The sequence below is a fragment of the Tasmannia lanceolata genome, unplaced genomic scaffold (assembly GCF_043159265.1).
Source record: "Tasmannia lanceolata isolate RefF3 unplaced genomic scaffold, GAP_Taslan_0.1 ptg000002l, whole genome shotgun sequence".
NCBI classification, from domain to species: Eukaryota; Viridiplantae; Streptophyta; class Magnoliopsida; order Canellales; family Winteraceae; genus Tasmannia; species Tasmannia lanceolata.
In genome coordinates, this window is record NW_027518679.1 from 27,432,506 (window position 1) to 27,457,406 (window position 24,901).

The 24,901-nt window shown below is 37.1% G+C and overlaps 1 protein-coding gene across 1 annotated transcript; it reads right to left on the reverse strand.

Annotated features, from left to right (window-relative positions):
• Positions 1–1,032: 1,032 nt before the first annotated feature.
• Positions 1,033–24,528, reverse strand: LOC143851050 (dihydrolipoyl dehydrogenase 1, chloroplastic-like). Its single transcript, XM_077360403.1, has 15 exons — positions 24,039–24,528; positions 18,129–18,275; positions 16,930–17,064; positions 15,185–15,302; positions 14,107–14,231; positions 8,723–8,848; positions 8,549–8,629; positions 7,075–7,137; positions 6,910–6,984; positions 6,639–6,717; positions 6,438–6,538; positions 4,624–4,737; positions 3,804–3,917; positions 2,564–2,635; positions 1,033–1,365 (listed from the first exon to the last, which is right to left on the reverse strand). Exons 1-15 carry the CDS (start codon positions 24,360–24,362, stop codon positions 1,318–1,320), a joined length of 1,722 nt encoding a protein of 573 aa, XP_077216518.1. The 5' UTR covers positions 24,363–24,528; the 3' UTR covers positions 1,033–1,317.
• Positions 24,529–24,901: the final 373 nt, after the last annotated feature.

Consider the following 24,901-nt stretch of genomic DNA (forward strand, 5'->3'; position numbering starts at 1 on the left):
TTGCTCAAAAGCTGGGATGGCTAAGGGGTTTTGCTTGGCATTGAGGTGCCACATCAATAAAACCCCTTATTTGGTTGCCAATATAGCATTGACATCCCAGGATACTCCCACGGATGTCTCTGTGCTAATAATTGCATCTGATGATGTATCACCCTTTATCTCCTTATGATATCCAAGCAAAATTCCACTGCGAAATTCCACAAAACAGGTGAAATTTTGCCTAGATTTATTGGGAATGATGCTCTCTCTCTCTCTCTCTCTCTCTCTCTCTCTCTCTCTCTCTACGAGGTTGACAACTAAACAGTACTTGCCACTATTCTCCGAGTTAAGTTCCAGGCAAATCCAATGTTTGTCTCCTCCTTGCTGCTACTTATTCCCATACTCTGAGTCTATGCCACGCAACCAAACAGACCTGAATTCTTACCAAACAAAAAGGAATCATAGAGGACTCCAATCATAGAGGACTCCCACAGGCATTCGCACAACACCTTTGATGCAGGTGGTCAATCACATGAAAAATAGGCAACCTTTCTGTTCACTCTGATGTCCTTTTTTTCATATTGGATCAGTTCTCAATTCCATAAATCAGCCGTGAGATGACAATCTGTATATTTGTTTTACCAGGAAGAATCAAATGGCGAGTTCCATTGAATTCTGATTGAGATCAAGTGGAAAGACGATCTCGTTTTGATGTTGCGAGTACGAAATTGATTATTGGACCCAGAATTGAACATAAACTTGAGTTAAATAATCAGTTTGGGACTCACAATCGGTTCTCAAAATTCAAAACAAACAGGGCTTGAGATATCTTTATGACATTCTTGTCCATCAAGCTTGATCAAAGGTCTAGAATTGTTCAATAAAGGTCGGATCAAGGGCCATATGCGAGACCTGTGATTCCAACAATATTCATGAACCAATCACCACCATACATGTGGCAACGAGTCCACACCATACATGAACATGCTCAACTTAAAATAAATTTCCAACTTAATCCGACCATATATTATCCTTTTAAGAATGATAAAAACAAAAAAGAAGGGCAAATGCAAGGCCAACTTGATTACTGAAATCAATAATTATTTTTAAATTCAAGTCTAGACTACAAAACTGCCAGAGGAAAATGAACTCTAGAGTAACGGAACACATAAAAAAGTAAGACATAAGAGATGGGAAAAAATTGGAACCTGATTCTTCCCAAGAGTGGTAAGAGCAGCTTTTACGCCTATCAGTTCTCTCTCAGGAATACATCAGCTTCTTCACACCCCAAACTACTCAAGAAGACTCTTCATAAACTTATATGGATTGTAAAGAAGCCTAGGCTGGAACTGGTTCTGGGGCTGAATGAGAAACATTAGCAGTAACCTGCCAAAAATTTTTAAAGAAAGAGAGCATCAGGTTAATGAATGAAAACGGGTAAAGTTGTGTTTGCTCAGAAAAGCTATGTTCTAGCTTAATAACATTATGACTGGTAACAATTATACTTGAAGGCCATGTTTGGCAGCCATGAAAATTTAATCGTGGAAAATACTTTCAAATTGTGGGCATTCCATCCCCATCGAATCAAAATCAACATGAAATCCTTCCATGCCATTATTTCCCCGAAATTTTCGAAATTCAACCGAAATGGTTGGAACAACAAAAAAAATGGAAAGATGTTATGATTTGCATTTCATTTCATTAATGGAGAGAATGATATTGGGTAGGCAACATCATTGAACTGGACAACAAAATAACTGTATCTTATGCATGGGATGTTAAAGAGGAGACCGGTCATTGTACTTTCTTATATTCCATTACATTGAACTTCTTTATCAACTTTTACCATTCCAATCTTCCAGGCATGTGCGACAACGCATGCCACTAGGTGTTTGATGTGATTAAGCCATTATGGATGGCTTTCTTGCTTATGTGATGGTTTCTAAGTATGTGTTTGTTCTTAGCATTTTCTAAATTTTCGTCTTAAAATTTCATCATTTGTATATAAAGTTTCTGTGATTTTACAAGATTTCCACTGAAATTTCCACCAAAACCAAAATGTTTCCGTTTTCATGCCAACCGAAACCGAAATTTAAAACCTTGGTAGTGGGGGAGAGGGGCAAGAGTATGGGAGAATCTCCCTCTGCCACTCTCCCTGCCGCTCTTTCACCACTTGGTAATCTAAAATTCTATGGAAAAAAAATCAAGGTTGCCAAACATGGCCTAACATTATTTCTTTCCCAATATCACAGTGATAATGTAGATGAGAAAACCAAAAGAGAAACAGGTAAGGATGCTACATAAAACTTCTCGTTGTGAGGTGTTTTTTTCTCTGTATATCATGATTCATGACTGATCTTGTTATAGATATTTAGCTTCGCTTCAAAGTAAATAAATTGAATTTCTGTATGAACATGTGCTTGGTTCGTTGCGTTTGAGTTTCAAGTGTAATCACATTTTTTCATATTACAAAACACAAGCCCTCAAATTTCAGGCCAAAAAGATGGCAAAAAAAGCCCTCAAATTTTAGTCAGTCAAGTCAATCCAAGTCTAAAGATGTTAACAAAGAGAATCAGAATCATACCTTGGCAGATTTAAAGAGTTCATCAAGCACTTCAGACAAGGTTGGATGGGCGTGAACAGCAAATTTTATGTCCTGCAGAAATTATGTTAAAAGATTGAATTAAGAAAAACGAGAAGAATAAATCAACAAATTCCAAAGAAGAGGATGTTTTTCATCGCATTACAATAAGAGAAACATTTGTAACTTGGAAGAATAAGAAACAATTTCAGACATTTTTTAGAAAAAAAAAGACTGAATTGATTGTAGAAAGAAATCATCGGTCAGAGTTTATTAGGATAGATATAGATATGGTGGACATGAATTCCTGGTGGTGATGCCCTCAAATGTGTAGGATTGAAATCAGGGGTTCAACGTTCATCCTTGCCTGTGAAAAGAAAAGCAGGCTGAGATAGGATGGCTTCTTCTTTTTTGAATGGTAGGATGGCTTTTCCCAGACTAAGAGCACTCTTTACTATGACTTGATTCTCAGTTTCTAACGACACTCTCTTTGCAAATAGCTGCCTCTAAAACAGATCCGCTGTCTCTTTGTCCATATCATATTCCCTCACACAACATTAAATCCACTTAGAATCACTTTCTGAATTTATTGGTCAAAACCAAAACATGTTAGGCTCCAGACTATAGCAGGTATTTAACCCATGGGATGGAAATTTGGCCCCTGAGAAGAACAAATCCTAATGAAGTTCGTATCTTTCTGGAAAATTTGGGATGACTGGTCCTAAAAATTCTATCCACATCAGCCACCACCGTGCTCCCATGGAGGCAGTTTCGTACTTTCTGGAAAATTAAGGATGACTGGTCCTAAAAATTATATCCACAGCAGCCTCCAACATACTCCTTAAACTTGATTCTGAGAATCATTTGCTGTAGCCTAGTGATCCCAAGATCCTGCGAAATTGGGACCCAACTCGGATACTCCCTGACGAGTTAAATTAGTGACTACATTTCTCAGCAACTACATAAAAATTTTCATGCACAATCTCCATCCTTGGACTCTATTGTCTTAAGCCTCAAGCCCAAGGCAGAGTAATTATGGACGCAACCGAATTAGTCTTCTTAATATTTCTTTAACTTCCGATATTTTAATCTATCTAGGTTTTTTATACACAAAGTTAGGGTACAAAGTGAAGGATCACATAGCAACGGTTCAAACTGAAGCATCACATAATGAAGTGTCAACTCATGTTGATGAAATATTGTAGCCCAGGACATAATATCATAAAGCCATCATAAGAATTACCTGAATACTTGTCCCTAATGCTATTGCGTTCGAAGCTTCGTGGATGAGATCTGCAGCATGCAGCCCCAAAATATGAACTCCAAGAATCTCGCCTGTGTCTGGTCTGTATATTAACTGCATGACAATGACACAGTGAGTACCTAGCATCAAAGCAAGGAGTATATTATCTCCAACAATCTCCAGATTACTGAATAGAAAAGATGAACCGGAAGAGTCCATCAAGCCAAGGAGAAGAAAGCAAATAAAAGGAATAAGGTAGAGCGATATGAAAATAATCATAGAATGTGCAAAACAAAATCATAGATAGCTACAAATATTTAACTAAAAACCAGAGGCTGATAAATTTGGGGGATCAACTAAGGTCAGTGTCCATTAGTTAAAGGTCCTTTCATGAATTCACAATCAACCTCCTATATAGATAGCATACAAGTCCAAAGTTTTTTCTTCTTACGAGAAATAAAAAATAAAACATAAACATACGATGAAAATCAGACAAAGGATAAAGAGATAATGAAATAAAACCACAACGAAGAGTAAGATCTACACATTACATCTTTCACAACACAATGTTTTCACATATATATATCGCAGTCAGTGTTCTTACAAGATAATAATCGGAAGAGTAAATGATACTTATTCAATATGAAGATTAGGCCATTTCAAAAAAAAAAAAAAATGCAAAGATTATCTTTCAAATACCATTTATGTGACAGTTAATGTATGTGTTCTCCAATAGACCAGGAAGAAATCAACCATCAGTATATAAATCTTATTGCTCATGTCCATGTAAGTGCAGCTTAAAAGGGTAAATATACATCACCTTAGCCAACCCCTCCCCCTCATTTTCTGCTAGGGCCTTTGTGTTAGCCTTAAAACTTGTCTTGGCTACACTCACTTCAAATCCCTCTTTTTGAGCTTTCTCACGTGCTTGTGGCTGCAAAAATATTGCAAAGAAATCAAGTACTTAGTAGAGACTAGATGAACAGATGGTGAAATCTCTAAGAAGAACTTAATTTCAGTACATTAATTATATAAATAAATTATATCTTTGGCAGAATTATACCACACCAAGTGACCTTATTGAAAAGAAAAGGTACAATTATCCAATTGTTATTCTTAAACCTAATTATCAAGACAATATTATCATGGAGTGAAGACCCACATGACTGAGGGATTCAGGTAAGGTCATCAAATAGCTAAAAAATGAGTGTACTTTCTAGAAATTAGCCGATTTGTTTGACATTTTTATGATAGCTTCTCAAATGTTAAAGCTGTTTTGGCTTCCCATATTCACAAAATACCTCCGAGATGGTGATGAATTTGTTTGACATTTTCATGATAACTTATGCAATGTTAGAGCTATTCTAGCTTCCTGTTAACTTACCAATTTCTCCAAAAGCTTAAGCTGTTGGAGAAAGGCGTTATTTATCTTTTATACTTTAACACTCCCCCGCACGTGTGGCCCACTTGGCAAACACGTGGCACATGTGGTCCCACTTTGGGCCGACCATCGCATGTGGATTTTTGCTATCCGGGAGGTTTGAACTTGAGACCTTTGGCTCTGATACCATGTTAACTTACCAACTTCTCCAAAAGCTTAAGCTGTTGGAGAAAGGCGTTACTTATCTTTTATACTTTAACACTTCCCATATTCGCTAACTCGTTGAGTAATCATTTAGCAAATAAAAAGCCAACTAATAGGTTTGAATCCCAGGGTCTGGAATGGTATGAAAGATCTTTAGACATCAGCTTTTTTAGGGAAGCCGGCCCGGCCAGTATACTTATTGGGATTTTATTAGATAAAATAAGTCATGAATATACACTCAGATAGGAATAGCCGAATAGGTAGTGGTTTTAAGTCCAGCTTCAACAAACACTTCAACTAGACAAGGCATTTGTATAATGCCATCCAGATTTCAAAATGTTCAGTTATAATGCTGCAGATTTCTGCAGACAACAACCCACATTGAATTCAACTTAAAATGCAATTTCACCAAGTTATTTTATTTAATGAGTAGTCATTCATGGAAACATTCATTAGCAATATGATTTTCTGTTATAAGTAGCTCTTGGCTGACTGTTATCCTAAACAATCTAAATTATTGGTCCCAATGACTCAAATACTGGATAGGAATTAGGCACCATATTGATCACAAGAGGTGGATGGAGATATGAAAGTAAGAACCGTTAATTGGATACCTAGATGAGAAAATAATAGGGGGATAAATATCAATATCCCATAAGAATAGTAGTGAGCTGATAGATTAAGATAATCTCGAAACTAATGTGGGCAAGATGATTCAATTCATGATAAGAAATGTTGGTGGCATTTGCGCAGGAGTAATCAAGGATAAAAAACAGAGTTCAAATTCTACGATCAAAATAACTTCCAGAGTCAAGCAATTGATGCTTGCCCATTGTGTTTGGATCATCATTGGCAATAAATGTACTCACTCAAGAGAACGGCAGTTTGGGTGAAGTCATTACCAACAAATGCACATCTAAGAGTTCGTTCGCACGAAGGCATCCGTGATATCTAAATATCAATTTGTTGTAACATGATAGGATGAAGATAAACAGAGATATTTTGACAATAATGTAGCAATAATGATACTTAGTAGGTCTGAAACTCACCTCTGTAAGGCCAACCATACTAATTTCAGGGTGGGTGAAGCAGGCTGCTGGAATGCTCAAATGATTGAGCACTTTATCCTTCCCACAAACTTTCTCAACGACTGTGCATAAGAAATGGAAGGTATCAAATGTGTGGATATATATATATATATATAACTGAATAAAATACGTCTTAAATGATCGACAGAACAGGTGGTTTACCAGAGATCCCTTGTGCACTTGCAGCATGAGCAAGCATCATTTTCCCATTAGCGTCGCCAATGCAATATAAATGAGGGACCTAACAACATTAATACAAACATAAACATGATTTCATAGTTACATAGATAATTATTGCCTCACAACCAAGATTTAAAATACTCTGAAATGTGGTGGGCCCAAAGAATTAAATTTTCAAAGAAAGCTTCACAACCATAACAGTTGGCAGAATAGATAGAAAATTTTGAATTCATTGAGGGTTTTCAGAACAAACCAAGTTGCCATCCGTGTCAATTACTTGCATGTACTTGTCAACAGGAACAAATCCACGTTGCGTCACTACATTAATCTGCATTCAAACCAATATCTTAAACTGAATGGTGGTGTACAGTGCAAATGGGTTTGCTCTAGTACCTTAAATATGAAATTTTTTACTTACATTCTCCAATCCAAGACCTTTTGTGAATGGGGCCCTTCCAGTTGCAATAAGCGCTGCATCTACCTGCAGAAATAACATATGCAAATTGGGTCTGTATGCTTCGGCATGATCAACTGCTGCTTCTGATTTTAAAAGACGAGAGAAATGACTATAATCTTGTAGAAGGAACATTATGCCGATAAGAAAGGCTGATAATAATTTCAAATTCTATCATTCTAAATAATAATAATAATAATAATTTTAAATTCTGTTTCAGTAATAGGAGCATTCAAGAGGCTCTCATGAACCAGGCTTGAGAAATTGCCTGTTTGGTTACAGTTTCTTTTGTTTCAAACATTAAACAAAAGGACCTTGGGAGGTGAGGTGCATGCGCCCCCCCCCCCCCCCCCCCCCCCCCCCCCAACACACACACACACACACCAAAAAAAAAAAAGTTTAAAAAACCCGCACCAAAAACACTCTTTGTAAATCCATATTTTCACTTTTTGGGTCTAGCAATCCCACAAAACGCATGCACACAGAAAAACTTGTCTTAGTGTGCACTCCACCAAACACAACATACCTTAAACAAAAATACTCCCTTATGGGGAGTCTAAAGAATAAGTCAAAGGCTCCTACTTAAAAAACCAGTTATAGTAAGATCTTTGTCTTCTAAGACCTCTCAGAATTGCATGTTATCTGTTTTAAGCATCCGAGAATATTATTGTATAGCTTTCTAGGAACAGGTCTCCACATTAACTCAAACCCAACATTTAATCACTGCACCACCAATAGTTGTCACCATACAAATGAGTAAGTTGGCCACTCACACATTTTTCATGCATAAAATAAAGAAGAATGATTGCTAATTTCACCGACAGGGGAAAAAAGTGAAGGATGGTAGAGATTTATGCCAACAATTCTTGCCATAGTAAAGCCAGTTTTAGACACGACACAAGGTGTTGCATACCAAGTTGGGAACCAAACATGTCAGGATCCCATAAATTCAGATTATAACACTAATATCGTACTATTGCTATTAAATAAAAAAACAGAGGCGTATTAAAAATAAATAGAACAAAAAGAACAACATAAAACAAAGAAAATGTAATTAACACTTTGTCATGATCATTATATCATTTTCTAATATGAGGGTATTTGAAAATGAGGTTTCCTGATTACATACCTCCATACACGAAGGAGCACAGTAAAAAGAAAATCTAAGATGAAAAATAAGCAGTTTTGGTGGATTTTTTTATCATCTTTATCTAAATTTATGTTCACCTTTTCTCTACTATTGGTAATATCTAAAGTTCATGTAATGTCATAACACTTCATTGATTGGCCTGCCTCCCAAGCAGCTTTTATACCATCTTATGCTCTCTATAACACTGGCGATGTGCAAGACCAACCACCAAGTATGTTTGCCTCAGTAAATAGTTTGCAACTACATTTTAAATACCACTCTGCATTTGTCAGAAACTTGAAAAGTTACCTCCAAAGTATCTTTGGGTTCCTTTGTCTTTGCATCAATAAGCTCAATAGTGACAGGTTTCCCATCTTTTGCTGGAGTGATCTATGAAAAATTACACAAAACAATTAGTGGTATTGGATCGCTTATCTCACTCCCTAGCACAAAATATGTGAAGTAGTTGGGACCACAAAATACCTTTTTTGCAAAGACGCCAATGTGGTAATCGATTTTCCTTGGATTTATGAGAACTCTCTGGGCCAACTTCCCTATCTCAGGATCAAATCCAGGCATAAGTTGATCTAGAGCTTCAACGAAAGTAACCTGTAATAAATTCACAATTAGATTAGTTGACACTGGGTGAGAAAAAGTAATGCATTTGTATGGGAAGTAGGCATATTCATTACGTAAATACAATCTTGAATATGGATACTGCAATGTGAGGGAAGCATCTTATATCCCTTGGCAACTTATATGATATACTTTAGTGGAGAAATAGTATGAGAAGAACTCAATTCGACTCAACTCAACAAAGCCTTTGTCCCAAACTAGTTGGGGTCGGCTAAATGAATCCTTTAGAAAAATTTCATGAAGTGAAAGGAATCTTCCCGGCTCTAATCCTGGCTCTAGTTGGGTTCTTCTACGTGGATCATTTTCTTCCATTCTATCCTATTCAAGGTCATGTTCTCTGTTATGAGAAGAAACTAAGTATAGATCAGATACCAAAATAAAACCATTTGTTTCAAAGCATTAGTAGAGACAAAGCATTAAAGAGAACATGATTTTGGTGACTAAAAATAAATCAGACTCCAAAATAGAGCCATGTTTCAAGATAAACAGGAGTACTATAGAATCGTGATGGCTACAGATACAGAAACAACTTTTTATCAAGACAACATCCTAAAAGACTAAATTGGAGACAGGCATCTGCACAAAAGATAGCAATCCTTTTCTTTTCTAATATTTTAGAGAAAAAATATCTAAAAAAAGAGGCAGATACAAGAATTGATAGCCCAAATTCAGCTACCGAAGATATGCTTCCAACATATAATGTCAGGTTCTCAATGACATTATGGAAAACAGCTTGTACAGAGTGTGCATATACTGTTTTATAGTGTATATAAATCGTATGCATTGTATCAGAGTGCAGATAAGTCGTAGGGACAGAATCAAGATTTCATGTTTTGGTTTCTGTTTCGGTATGCGTTTCTGTCGTAGCAGAAATGGAAATATGTCAGTTTTTTATGGAAATTTCTGTGGAAATCCCATAAAATCATGGAAATGTAAGGAAATATATGCAAATGATTGACATTTAAGACAAAAGTTCAAAAACTGCTAGAATAAGCACAAATACAACTCAACTCAACTAAGCCTTTGTCCCAAACTAGTTGGGGTCAGCTAATGAATCCTTTAGAAAATTTTCATGAAGAAGGTGAAAGAATCTACCCGGCTCAAATTGACTAAGTCTAATCCTGACACTAGTTGGGTTCGTACACATGGATCATTTTCTTTCATTCTCTCCTATCCAAGGTCATGTTCTCTATTATATTCCTAGCCATCAAGTCTTTCCTCACTGTTTCTACCCAAGTTGTTTTCGGTCTACCCCTACCTCTATTTACTCCATCAACTTGGCACGAGTCACTTCTTCCCGCTGGAGCATCCAAAGGCCTACGTTGGATATGCCCAAACCATCTGAAGTGGTGTTGTCTCATCTTCTCCTCAATTGGTGCCACCCTCACCTTTTTACGGATGTCTTCATTTTTAATTCTACCTAACCTTGTGTAACCGCACATCCATCTAAGCATTCGCATCTCCGCTACACTCATCTTATGTACATGCTGCTTCTTAGTGGCCCAACATTCTGAGCCGTACAGCACGGCTGGCCTCACAGCTGTTTTATAAAACTTTCCCTTCAACTTGGTAGGTATTTTACAGTCGCGCATAACTCATAAAGCATGCTTCCACTTCAACCAACCTGCTCTTATTCTATGGATAACATCCTCTTCAATCTCTCCTTCTTATGTAGGATTGAACCAAGATAGCGAAAGATATCCCTCTTAGGTACCTCATGTCCAGTCATATTTACTACATCATCGCCCCGCCTCCTTACATTACTAAAGTTGCACTCCATATGCTCTGTCTTAGTCCTGCTCAGTCTAAAACCATTGGATTCCAAAGTAGTTCTCCATAACTCCAACTTAGCATTAACTCCTGCTTTGGTTTCGTCAATTAATACTATGTCATCTGCAAATAACATACACCACGGTACCTCATCCTGGATATCCTCTGTAAGTTCATCCATAACTAGCGTAAAAAGATAAGTGCCAAGAGATGATCCTTGGTGCAGTCCTATTGTCATTGGAAACTCACTAGATGTGCCATCCGTAGTTCTGACACTAATTACTGCTCCATCGTACGTATCCTTAATCATATCAACATATTTATTAGGCACTTTTTCCTTTCAAGGACCCACCACATAACACTCCTAGGAACCCTATCATACGCTTTCTCCAAATCAATGAAAACCATATGAAGGTCCCTTTTATTTTCTCTAAATCTCTCCATTAACCGCCTAATCAAGAAGATAGCTTCAATAGTCGATCGTCCGGGCATGAAGTCAAACTGATTTTCTGACACCTTAGTCTCTTTTCTTAGTTTATGCTCAATTACCCTCTCCCAAAGCTTCATGGTGTGACTCATTAGCTTAATACCCCGATAATTGGTGCGACTCTGAAGCTAGAATAAGCACAAATACACACTTAAAAACATCACATAAGAAAACAAAAATCATGATGGTTTAACAACATCGAACACCTAGTTGGCAGCCCAGTGCACGAGGCTCCCGCCATTGCGGGGTCTGGGGAGGCTAGATGTACGCAGCCTTACCCCTGCTTTGCAGAGAGGCTGTTTCTATGACTAGAACCCGTGACCACCAGGTCACAATGGAGCAACCTTACCGTTGTGCCAAGGCTCGCCCTCTAAGTATCGTATCAAACACATTCTTGGCCCCACTAATTGGTATATAAAGAAAACATATCGCTTAAATAACGCAAGTGCTAGACCTATCGAGAATGTATTCCATCAAGGAGAATTTAACGATGATTGGTAAGGGGAATTCACCAAGGTTTGGTTCCTCTATTGAATGTTCAATTCTATACATAGAGGATTTGGGCAATCAAACAATGTTCTAGAAATACATATAGATATGCTATTATAGAGATAAAGAGAGAGAGATAAAAATGTGAAGGAAAATATTTCTAAAGGAATTACAACCAATCACATGGAAAACTTCAAAAAAAAATCTCACAAGATGCCGGAAAATCTTTATTCCAACGGATAATTTTTTTTTCGAATCGCTATTTCAATGGATAATTATGAGACATTTGTCATGTCAAAGAGAGAGTGGGTGTGTGCATGTCTTTCCATTGAGAACGCTGGACTTTTAATTAGCTTTTGGGTATGTGTTTAACCATCATTAACTTCTAATGGGATTTTAAATATATATTTCCTGACCACTATCAACGTTGACAAGCAATATGGAATGTTTTTTGAAGAGAATAACTACCACCAATTTTTAATGGGCTATTAGATATGTGTGTAAACTATATTCAACCTCCATTCCTACAATGAGAGCTTTAACATGTGTCACCTAACTATCAACAAACTCAATAAGGATTTAAGCAAATGATTTTGATGGGAACTAACTACTGCTATCTGTTAAAATGGAACATTGCTCCTCGTGACTTATAACAAGTGATATGTCATGATTAATAACACGTACCATGTGATAATTAATGAAATGTGGTATGTCATTTTTTGCATAAATAATTCGTAGGTTTTTTATTTTAAGTTAAGGAATGATCCATATACAATGATAGTGAAATTTTAAGAAAACGTAGGGGACTTTGTTATTTTGGACCTTTTGGTGGAAAAACAAGACATATTGGAGCGGTCAATTTGGCAATTGTAGAACATGTGAAAATACCCGAATCTTGTAGCAACAAGTTTAAATAGGGTGGTTCGTCCTATCATCTCTCACAAGTAATTCAAAAATAGGTGTGATCCAGTTCCTAAAAACTTGCTCATTCGCCCAAAAAGGAAAAATGGAGATGAAAAAGATCTTGCCTCGCAACGAAAAAGATTGTAGAATTGAAGAAAAAAGATTCTAAACTCCAGTGAAAAAAAGAGAAACACTAGATGCAATGTAAGTTGAATTATAGTCGAAGAAAACTTGATGCAAACAAACAAACCAATATAAGATAACAAAAACAAAAAAAAAAGGAGAGGAAAAGAAGTGATCATACATGTCTAGAAGTCATATAATCAGAAATTGAGAACTTCTATATCTGTTTTTTCTTAAAAAGATTCAAGAATGAGTTAAGGGGCAACAAGCTTTGCTACACAGTTAATTCATAGGGGCAAAAATAATCCTTCCTGTGAAGGAATTTGATTAATGAAACAGCTTTCAGTGAAATTACCATTGATAATGTTTGTTACAGTCTCAATATTTTACCCTGATTGTTAGTGGAAGTTAACTAGTGTTTTTACAGTTTATCATTTTTCTGTTTCCATAAATGCCAAAATGTATAAAACAAAAAGAAAATAATTACAAGAGGGTTAATGATTGCCTGATAAACAACTCCAATCTAAGTAGTCTTCAGTCTTCAGAACACTCTTCATTAGCTTTGCAGATAATGTTTAGCACACCCATAAGCCTTCTAAAAGAAGACAATCCCCAGTTCATTTTATTCTTTGATCCCAGAGTCCTCAAAGTGCTAGCTGAATTCCGCCTCTATAGTTTCCTATGAGCTGGCCTCGGATAGCCAACCAGGTTGAGCATGAGAGTGTCAAACGGGTATCCATATTGGCTCTATTCTTCCTATTTTTGAACACCTTCAGTCATTTCCTTCCAATTTCAATTCAAGCCTTTTTACCTGGGTACCTAAAACTCTTCCCTTGCAGTAGTCCATTGTATTGCCAGGCAATGGATCATCTTCGCTGACTTCAACTTAGGTGCAACTGTATTTCTAAATATTCTATCCCAAAATATATGACGACCGTTTCTGATGTCTAACATATTCTTGATTTCAGAGAGTTTTAAAAAATATTGCAAATGATTGAATGGATGTTGTTTAACTTCTTTTTTTGAATTGATGTTGTTTAACTTCATTACTGCAATAATAGCAAAGTAGAAGCACATCGTTAAGACTTGAAACAAGCACCAACTTCCTGGTGTGTGTGCACATGTATATCTTGTTGTACAGCAGGAAACAAAACTACAAAAGCACCAATCAGAAGTGCAGGGTGAACCAATTTTAACAATAATTTACAAACCACTAAGCCAAAATCAAAACGAGGCACTTGATTTTATGTACATGTATCAAACAAAAGATAGATGTACCATGAAACAAGAAGTTGGATCCTAATTATTACTGGTATATGGTTCCAGAACTAACACTCTTAGAACAAGGTAATGAAACAAGAAGGTTGATCCTAATTATTACCATACCGAACTTAGATACAAAGACTAGGCAGTTATTAACATAGAAGGCACCAAAGATGATAAACGAGAGAGTAAGCACCTCACTTCCAAGCGCCGTGTACACATCGCTGAATTCAAGGCCAATATAACCGCTTCCTATAATAGCTATCCATTCTGGAACAAACTCCAGCTTGAGTGCATGATCACTAGTAATTACGGTTTTCCCTGCATGTAAGAACCAAAAGTCATCAGTGCCACGTCGGCATCAATACAAAATAAAAATTAAGCTAAATAAAAAAAAATCAAGTCAATCTTAATTATACAGCAACGGAGGAAAGTACTTTCCTAGTTTCTCAGCCATGCCTAAGAATTAGGTGCATCAAAGCAAGTTGTCAGGAAAAAAAAGTGAGGTATAATAACTAACGAAGACCATGAGACTTAGAAAATTTAGCTACACAAATTTTATGCCCACCAACAGTTGTTATCTCCTGCTGAAACTTAAAATATTGCAAAACCACTGTGAATACTCGCCACTCATAACAGAATATAGTGCTTGAAACAGCATGATAGTCTGATATGCTGCAAACTATGGGATCAAGCAGGAAAGGTTCATAATTCCCACGGCAAAAACCACCAGAAGGAATGGGCATTGCCCTTGCTTTAATAAAATTTTATCATTAAAAAAACTACCAAAAGGAATTCCGATTAAGGCCATAAGTTTACGTAAAATGTAACAATAGTAACTAATCTTTGTACTAATGACTGGAAGAAGAAAAGGAGTAGCGGTGAAAAAGGAATCAACAATGAATAGTACACCAGCTAATTATTAGAAAGAGCAAATCAATGATAAAATGACCAATTTTAAGTTCATTTAGTACATAAATAGAATGTGTAAACAGCTTATGGTAGAAAAGAACATGAGTTGTTCATCAACAACTTTGGTGAGAACTGTTAAATCCTCAAAGATTCACATGCAGCAGCAGCATCAAGGTGAAGACAATTATCAGTCGTATTTGATGGCTGAAAGGGGAACTTCGTAAATTCTCAAAGATGAATACCATGCAAACAAAATCTATTAATGATATGTCATCTCCAATGGGTTCTGCTTTTTTATAATGATATTCAACATAATAAAAATTCGGATCTAGATGGTTTTGATGCAAGGAATCAGCACTTACCATCAACTTCAATGCCATTAGGAACAAAGGGAATTGAACCCGTAGCAATGATGATGTTTTTTGCAGTTATTACTGTATCAGAGAAGCCAACTTTTCCATATTTCACCTTTTGTGGACCCTGAAATTGAAGCATCAAAATATGTGAACATCCAATTTAAGCATTGAATTCAATTGACAATCTCAGACGAAAAGTGTAATTTGATACTTCAGCAATACAAAAAACACAGATTTTTTATACCATTTGCAATTTTCTTAGATATAAAGGCGCCAGAGGTGTACGCCTCTAGGTGAGGCATTAAAAAAATGCCTCAAAGCGTGAAGAAAATGGCATTATGCCATAAAGGAGCAAGTGTTCGGGGAAAATGCCTAAAATGGCTTGAAAGGTGTACGCCTTTCATTTAAGGCACATGCTCCAAAGAAAGGCATATGCGTTTCAAGCCTATGACAAAAAGGATGATGTTTTTTGAAAGATGAAGAAGAATATTAAAGTGGAAGAAGTACAAATGCAAATAACACTGAATCATCCCACACAACAAAAACAAGAAGAAATTACAAAATTAAAGAGGCAACGAGTAGGTGATCATAATGATTCTTTCTCAACTCCTTCCCTAATCCGCCATCTTGTTAGGCTAGGAGTAAGTTTAAAAGATGGGAGCTAAATCTTCTATTAAGTCATTACTAACGAGGATCCTCCAATCTACAAGGATCTAGCTTCACCATTGACGCTAAGAAAGCAAAGCTAGATTAGTCTCCTTTGACCAAAGGGAAATCTGAGAGGTCAACTTTGAAAATTCAAAATCCGATAAGTAGAGCATGTACTTCTGCCTCGTTAGAATCCTTAATGCCAATTAGATCAAAGAGTGCTTTTACAACCTCACCACACATTTATATAGCCCCATCAATGCCATCATGCGTCGAAATGCCTTCCAAGCTACCATCAAAGTTTAGCTTAGGTAATTAGTTTCTTTCGTAGGGGCGATGGGTGCTCATCTGATCAGCAGTTTATAATTGCTCGTTTCACTCCAACCATATCTTTCCAATGATGGCAAATCTCTCCCACCAACAAGCTCCAAAACTCCTCCCAATCACCTATCAGACGATAGAAATTTAATGTCACAAGCAAGACTCCAAGAGGAAATCTCCTCATCAATGATACTCCCATTCTTGTCATTCCATAACCCACACAACTGCATACAGGGTGATAAACAGACTCTTCCACAACTTCCTTCAAATCCCTCATAAAGGCCAAATCCCACACAACCGTTTCCCTCATTATGCTATCCTACTACATAATGCACTTAGTTTATGGACAACCAACCTAAAAAGCTCGGACAAGCATGGCACAATGTAATCTCACCAAACCAAATATCCTCCCCCTTTCCCACCTTAAACGCAATTCCCTTGTTGAAATTATCAAGGACCAATACCAAGGATTCTTAGGCAGCACCATACTGGTTTGCAAAAAAAGCAAAAACAAAGGACCCATTTCCGATTTTTTTTCTTTATACTTATGAATTAAAAAACAATTTCGAATCAAAATTATTTCCAATCGTGGAAATAATTTCTACCGGAAAATACTATAAAACTACAAGTACAATTCTATGGAAATAGGTTAAACGTGGTTGCACCCTCGGACCAGTAACAGATCAAATACCATAAATATGTTTCTGTGTTTGACTAAGAAGGATGAATGGAATTATACAAATCCAGTGCACAGGATTCAGATAGCAGTTTGTATGACTTACCAAAATTGTGCCAACGCCTGTCAAAATATCTACACCCATCGCTTTCATTGAATTGGTTAGATTACCACGGATTTTTGAAGCCAAATTATTTGCATGATCAGCAACAGCTTGTCTTTCATACCCAGCCGCCGCAACCTATCGTTCAAAGCATAAGATACCAGAGCAACACGATGCTTGTTAAATAATAATGTGGGGCAATAAAACTCTAACCATTCGTAAGAATCAATACACAAATGAAAAAGGATGTGATAAATGAAAGGCAAGAGGGCCTAAACAACTGTCATTTTGACTGAAAGAGCAAGGAGGGCCTAACAAATTGAGTTGGTAGACTGCAAGTATGATTAAAAATGAAACTGTGTTAACTACAAGAATTCCCAACAATCTGGGCTAGAGTTCTTTCAACCAATAACATCAAACTTGCGAGGCATAGGACAAGAAATAAACTGACATGGTTTGTTGGATATATCAAGTAGAACAGCAGTAAAAAAGAACTTTGGAAGATACAGGATCAAATCGTGATTATTATTTAGCATGCATTAGCCATTATGTCGTCCATAATGCAAGTACATTTTATAAATCCAGAAATGATCATAACATATTTATTTGATAAAGTATGATTGACAAGAAGTTCTAGACTACACAGGCAGTGGCTAATTTAGCACGCAGATCAACAAAGATAATTACAGCTTGACGATATTAAGGACCATGTGAGTGGGGAGACATAGAAAGTGTGATGTGGAAGGAGAAAAGTTAAAGTTCCTTTGCATAAGCCATATTTTATCAATACAAAAGAAGGAATGATATAATGAAGGGCGCCCTTATTGGTTGATTTCAGCAAAGTCAAAGCCATTTCCACTTTTCTCTGCGTCATCCACTTTTTTCGGCGCCATCATAAATGCACTTTTCTGAAATCAACCAATAGGGTTGCCCTTGAAGCGGGTTTTTGCAAGGGCGCCCTTCATTCTATCATTACTCATATAAAAGATATCTCAATGTTTCTTACAACCAGGTATGATGACGATGTATACAAAAGAAAGAGATTTTTCAAAGAAATAGTTTCTTTTTTTTTAATGGCAAAGAAATAGTTTCTTTTTTTTAATGGCAAAGAAATAGTTTCTTTATCATAGTTTTATGCTTATCTTCTGTAGCTGGAGCTTCCAGGCGCATGACGATTAAAGAGGCCATAAGTACTCGATTACCTGTAAACCCAAAGCCTTCAAGTGATGTTCGTTTTGAAGCTCTCGCATCCGACCACTGACAGCAAGAAGAGCTTTAGATGGAACACAACCCCTGTTTACACATGTTCCTCCAACCACATCCCCCTCAATGATGGCAGTTTTCAGACCCTGTGACCAGCATGTTTGTCAATCTTTAGTCTTACACATTTCAATTCCCAGAAAGATAGGCAATAAAAACTCCCTACCAACATCGCACCCAGGAAAAATTCAATGGACAATTTGCTAGAGGGCCAAAGAAACAATTAAGAAAACAATGAAGTCCAAAAAAACAGAGCCTAAACACATAGTAGAAAGAAATAACACAACTCAAAATATTAAGCAAAGGAAGATACCATTAAAAAAATGTTGCAATATTTTTTTATTTGGAAGATGCTAAAAGGAAAGTCACTCTTCTGCTCCATAGAAGACACTAATTGGTCCCACTTTAGGCTCATTTATGTGATCAATTCGTTGATTTGAACGGCAACCAAAGTCTGGCCAAATGCTGTTGAGTTCACCTTTATCAGATGATCCTAGGCCTTTGATCCATCAAGCTTTGTTTAGGGAAAATCCAAATTATTGATTTTTGTAGTCCTTTATCTTATGCATGAGATGTCTGTTCTGATGGGACCAAGGCCATGTGAGTTACCTCATGATGTTCTACAAGATCAAATGTCTTCATTTCACATAAATGCCCCCTATGCTCCTCTGTAGGACCCTAAAATTGCCTTTTACCATTGATCGTAAAAGTGACTTTCTGTATAGCCATTCACTTGCTATTTTACAAATTCAAAGTTTCCAAAGAATATGTAAGCAATTATTCATAAGTGGCATAAATAATCACATTAGCTAAGTATGAATTTTGATTCTTATATTTCATTATATTTCATAAATCAAGCTATAACGTGACTTTAATATGGAGAACTTAGATATGAAACAACAAACAATGTTGATTTAAGGTTGAAATGAAAAATAATAATTTTAATTAATAATAAATTTTAAGATGTCAAGGTACTATGATAATTCCACATATATACAAACAGCCCAAAAATACTCAAGTCAACTTCAGCATTTTCATTTTTTATTACAAGGTTTTTCCAAAAGTCTATAATTCCACACATATACAAACAACACAAAAATACTCAAATCAACTACAGCAATTTCATTTTACAAAGTTTTTTCAAAAGTTAAGAGGGCCAATAAAGTATACTAAAGTTTTTTGCCATAGGGAATAACAACATAAAGTATACTAAACTTTTTTGCTTAGTAAATATACTTTATGGGATCCAAGTCAATGGAAGAAAACCTAGCATATTATCACATAATTGGCACGTAGGAATGTAGGATGTTCGCAACCCAATCCTAAATGTGCATGTTGTGGGGTGTAAGTGCATGGAGGGTCCTACTTTGGCAGGTTGCAGGAGCTTCACATTTTTCAGAGCTTATGTAAAAGCCCAATATAATAACTAGTTGAGGTGTAGTGCACTTGTCAAAGCAAAGACATCGCATCATAGTTCCTTCTCCATTAATAATCTCTATTTCTAATAAACAAGGGGAATCTTCTCCTTTTACTTAGTTTGTAGAGCCCCTCAAGTCTCAACATGTCCCTATTCTTTTTGAGTTAAAGCTACCCAAGGAAGGAGATATGGATCGGATTTAATGGTGAAGAACCACTTTCAAGAGAAAACACCAAATAATGTTACCTTATTTATTGTGTACACAATGTTCAAGATTGCCAGCCAGCCTAGCCTTAGGGTTTCATGGAGTGGACCATGTCCCATGTGGACCCCCTAAAGGATAGGTCTAGAGGGTCAAACCAACCCTAGCCCTAGGATTCCCATTCACATGGGCCACTTCCCTTCCAAAACAAAGCTTTCCAACCACTCGTTGTGCACTTGCACCTCCATGGCTGAAGGGGCACTTGGCCCTTGGTTGCATCCTGCAGCATCGAAGAGCAGCTAAGGCATGGGGGCCAACCACAGCCCTAAGGGATTTGTGTCCAGGCACAACAGCAGCCCCTCAAAATCATTAGGTTACATCATGGGGAGGAACTATCCATCGTGGCAACCCTTCCGTTGCTATATAGGTTGATCAGACCCCCAAAGCAGTAGCATATTGATGCAACAGATCAATGCTATACAATCCTGTCTGCTTACATCGGCAGCATGGTGCTCGTGCCCTTATGTTGCCGGCAACCTATGGCTGCCTAGTAGGATTGCAAGCAATGCACCTCACAGCAGCAACTTGCAACTGAAAACACGCCATGCACGGCCTCTCGTGCTACCAACAATGCAGCTGCATGACTGGACAGCAGCCTTTGGAACCCTCTTGGACGGCACGATAGGGAGTTTTCCACAATGCACTCCTAGCACCATACAAAGATCAAAGCCCAGTTTGTGTGACATGTGTCTAAGCAAATACATGTATCCTAGAACTAGCACAATGATAAGTTTAATTAGTGGATTTGTGGCACTGTTTTTTTTTTTCCTCAGAAAAAAAAGGTGCATTTTGCTCTCACACATTGGATACTAATCTTAACATAAAATTAATGATTTCAGAGATCTTAACCAACACAGAATGTTCCTTTTTTATGAAATTAGAAGTAACAAATAACATGTATGCACTCTCTCTCTCTCTCTCTCTCTCTCTCTCTCTCTCTCTCTCTCTCTCTCTCTCTCTCTCTCTCTCTCTCTCTCTCTCTCTCTCTCTCTCTCTCTCTCATGCATAATAATGTTAAAACATGTTGAACAAATAGATCTATTTTTTTAATGATAACATATAGATCTATTTAGTGTTGAAAAAATTAGAGCTCATCAGACATAAATGAACCCCTACAAGGCGACAAATTGCAATTTATTTATTTTTTGAAAAAATAATGAAAACATAAGTTAAAAGGAGAAGAATTACAGCGGGGGTAAAGATTGCCCCTCTACAACTGCTTCTCTCGGCACTCCCAACTTAGCCAACCCATTGTCTAATTCGTTACCACTTCTCATTATACTAGCAAAAACAAATGAAATATCTCTACATCTCTCCACCACTTCGTCAATGAATCGAGCAAACCTCCAAGATCCGGTACCTTTTCCAATGGCCTGTGAAATTATGTTGGACAAGTCACCTTCCATGATCAGCTCCCCATCAAACTTGCACTTAAAAATTAAAATTTGCATGAGAAGGCCTCTGATCTCTCCTTTGTTTGAATCAGCCCTACCTATAGGACCAGAGAGAAACCAAAGATCACCCTCACCGTCTATAAATAATCCCCCTATTCCATCTGGTCCTGGATTGCCATGAGAGGTTCTTTCAAAGCCCAATTTGATTCTTCCAGGAGAAAAATGCCTCCAAACAGCAGCAACTTTCTTCTTTGGACTATAGCTAAGAAGAATTTTAGGTCATTTTCCAATAAAATCTTGACAAAGAAAGCCACTGACTCCTTTCTCGACTGAATCCATTTGATAATGCCCCCTTTGACCATCCAAAGGACTTGATTTGATGAGCACTCAATATCATCGAATGTTCACATGTTCCTTTCCTTCCAAATGCACCATATTGTAGCAAAAAAAAAAAAGACATCTTCCACAAGTTGCGGCCCAAAGATCTAATGTGAGAGGACCTCCATCCAACGTATAAGCCACAAATAGATTTCGAAATGACCTATACAATCCAAACCATCTTAGAACCCGATTCCAGATTATGTTAGTAAAGGAGCAATGAGGTAAAACGTGATCGATCGATTTCCCCTCATTCTTGCACATGATACCAACAATTTTCAAAGAGTAAACCCCTCTAGCGCAAACAGTCAACCATATTGATCTTCTTGAGGAAAACATTCCAGGAGAAGCACTGTTCTGTGTGAAGGGACTGGTGCTTTCCATACGCCAAACCATGGTACTTTAGGAGATTCCTCCTTCGATAAGGACCCTAACATCAATTGGTGGACAAGCACCCACAGGGGTCAGGAAACCAAACCCTTTTATCTTCTTTGACATAAGAAATCAAATAGCTTTCCAACAAAGAGAGGAGGGTAAGTAAGCAATCATAGTCCTCATCCTTGAGATTGCGGTAAAAAGCCCACGCCCAAACTACCCTCCCTCCCACCCTCTCATAACAAGAAGACAACGGCCCATCAGTCTCTCACTAGCCTATAAAGGCTTGGATAAGTTTGGTACAAAGGACCCTTACCAATCCACAGGTCTTACCAAAACCTAATTACATTTTCCTTCCCCACCCTATACCTAATCCTCATATTAAAGGACTTTCTAAGATCACTAATAGACCTCCAAACTCCCGAGCCTTTTCCTCACTTTCCACTCACCTTACCCTTCTCTATACTTACCCATTATAATTTTCAGCATAGGGCTTGTATTTCTTCATCAAAATGTCATAAACATTCCTAGAATAGCCTAATTTCAAGTTACAAGGTTCCCAACCCAACACCACCTCTTTCCTTCATGCAACACACTTTCTCTCTACGGAGCAAATGCTTCATTCTTGTCCTCTCCTTGTTGACTTCCCATACAATATTCCTTTGGAGCTTCACAATATGGTTCACTACCGTCTTAGGAATTTTAAAAGGAGATATGAAGTAGATGGGAAGATTGGATACTACTTCCTTTAGCATGGATACACGCTTCATATGAATCAATTATTACATCTTCCACCTCTAGAAAATGAGATCATTCGAATAACATTGGTAGCAACTAGCAACAATAGCAAAAAAAATTCTTATTCAACACAGTTTTTGTGCTAAGGCCATCAATTGAATTTTAATCAGCTTTGCATCAAAAAAATATATTTAAACATATTGAAGTTTCAACTCCACATAAATTTACACGCAAACAGACAGTTAAAGACTCTGATTTTCAGATCATCGTAATTGTAAAACTACAAAAAGAAAATACTGCCTTTTCTAGTGCCAACATCACTTCAATTCAAATAAGATTTCAGTAAACTGAAAGATTAAAGCTAACAAACTTGAATTCAGAATCAAATCAAACGCAGACCAAATTACTCCAACTTTCAGCTCGTCAAAAAGCTAAAAAAAGAAAAAACTACCTTTTCTAGTGACAACATGACTACAATTCAACTAAAGTTTCAGTAAACCGAAAGATAAAATCTAACAAGCTTACATTCCGAATTGAATCAACACAGACCAGAATTTCAAATTCAAATCCAACTCAACTGAAATTCAAAAGCAACGAAAAGTCGAGCTCAGAATTCCAAATTCTTCAGTTCAAGCCAACACATATTTCATACCTTCTCAGACGCCTTTATTTCCACTCAAAAACAAACAGACAGTTAAACACTCCGATTTTTCAGACTACCTTTTTCTAGTCACAACATCACTTCATTTCAACTAAAGTTTCAGTAAACCGAAAGATAAAACCTAACAAACTTAAATTCCGAATCAAATCAACCCTACCATAATTTCAAATTCAATTCCAACTCTTAACTGAAATTCAAAAACAACGAAAATCCAAGCTAAAAAGTTTGAATTATTCGGTTCCAGCCAACGCAAGTTTCATACCTTCTCGACAGCATGGAGCTTGTTCATCATAAAACTACAAAAATAAAAAACTACCTTTTTCTAGTGACAACATCGCTTAAATTCAGCTAAAGTTTCAGTAAACCGAAAGATAAAACCTAAAAAGCTTAAATTCCGAATCAAATCAACACAGACCGTAATCTCAAAGCCAATTCCAACTCAACTGAAATTCAAAAATAACAAAAAGTCGAGCTATTGAATCTGAATTCTACTAAAATTTCAGTAAACTGAAATATTCACACTAACAAGCTTAAATTCTGAATCGAAACAACGCATAAACTCAACTAAACTTCAAAAACAACAAAAAATCGAGCTAAAATGTTCGAAATGCTGCAAATTTTTTATACCTTCTCAACCGCATGAATCGCGGCTCCATGACCACCAACACCAGCACCGATTATCACCAGATCATAATCAAATCCCTTCGCAGCGCCTCCATTCTCTGATAATGAAGCTGATAACTTCTTAGAGAAACTTCTTCTCGGAATCACGATTCGATTCGAATCCGAACGATTTGAGGCGGAGAATCCGAAAATCTCTCTTCGGAGTCCACAAAATTGAAGATCTGAAGGCTTAGATAGATTAAAAGAGGACAATTCGAGAGCACGATTAGATCTCGAGATTGAAAATGAGGAGGGAGAAGAGAGGGAGAGAGAAATAGAGGCCTGCATTTTGAGAGAGAGAGAGAAGGAGAAATGGTGAGAGGGGGAATGAAGGGGGAGATTTGAAGAAATGTATGTGTTTTTAGGTGTTTGTTTTCGGAGGCTTTGATTTGTCCGTCAGAGGGGTGGAGATATCGAAGTGAGGCAGATAAACTACTCGTTCTCTTTTTTCTGATTTTGACGCTCTACAACGGTTTTTGTTGATGATTTAATGAGGGGAAAAAGCTAACTTGCGCTTGGTGCATGTTGTTAAAGGAAGTGACATATTCGCCCCCTTTTGCTCCTCGGGGTCAACATATCCACTTCAAGGTTGGGCGTGTAGCTCAATGGTTAAGGCTTTGTTCCTCAACCTTGAGGTCGCATACTAGTTCGGGTTAGCTAATGAATCCAGTAGAAAATTTTCAAGAAGAAGGTGAAAGGATCCATCTGGCTCAAGTTGACTAAGTCTAATCCTGACAGTAGTTAGGTTTGTCTGCATGGATCAATTTCTTCCATTCTTTCCTATCCAAGGTCATGTTGTCTGTTATATTCCTAGCCCTCAATTTCTT

What these genes read in the sequence shown, in the direction of transcription:
- LOC143851050 (XM_077360403.1), bottom strand. Translation starts at nt 24,362, where the DNA reads ATGCAGGCCTCTATTTCTCTCTCCCTCTCTTCTCCCTCCTCATTTTCA. An exon ending in ACACGGCGCTTGGAAGTGAG is followed by an intron (nt 8,849 to 14,106) that starts GTGCTTACTCTC and finishes AATTTATTACAG; the next exon opens with GTTACTTTCGTTGAAGCTCT. An exon ending in TTGGCGTCTTTGCAAAAAAG is followed by an intron (nt 8,630 to 8,722) that starts GTATTTTGTGGT and finishes AATTTTTCATAG; the next exon opens with ATCACTCCAGCAAAAGATGG.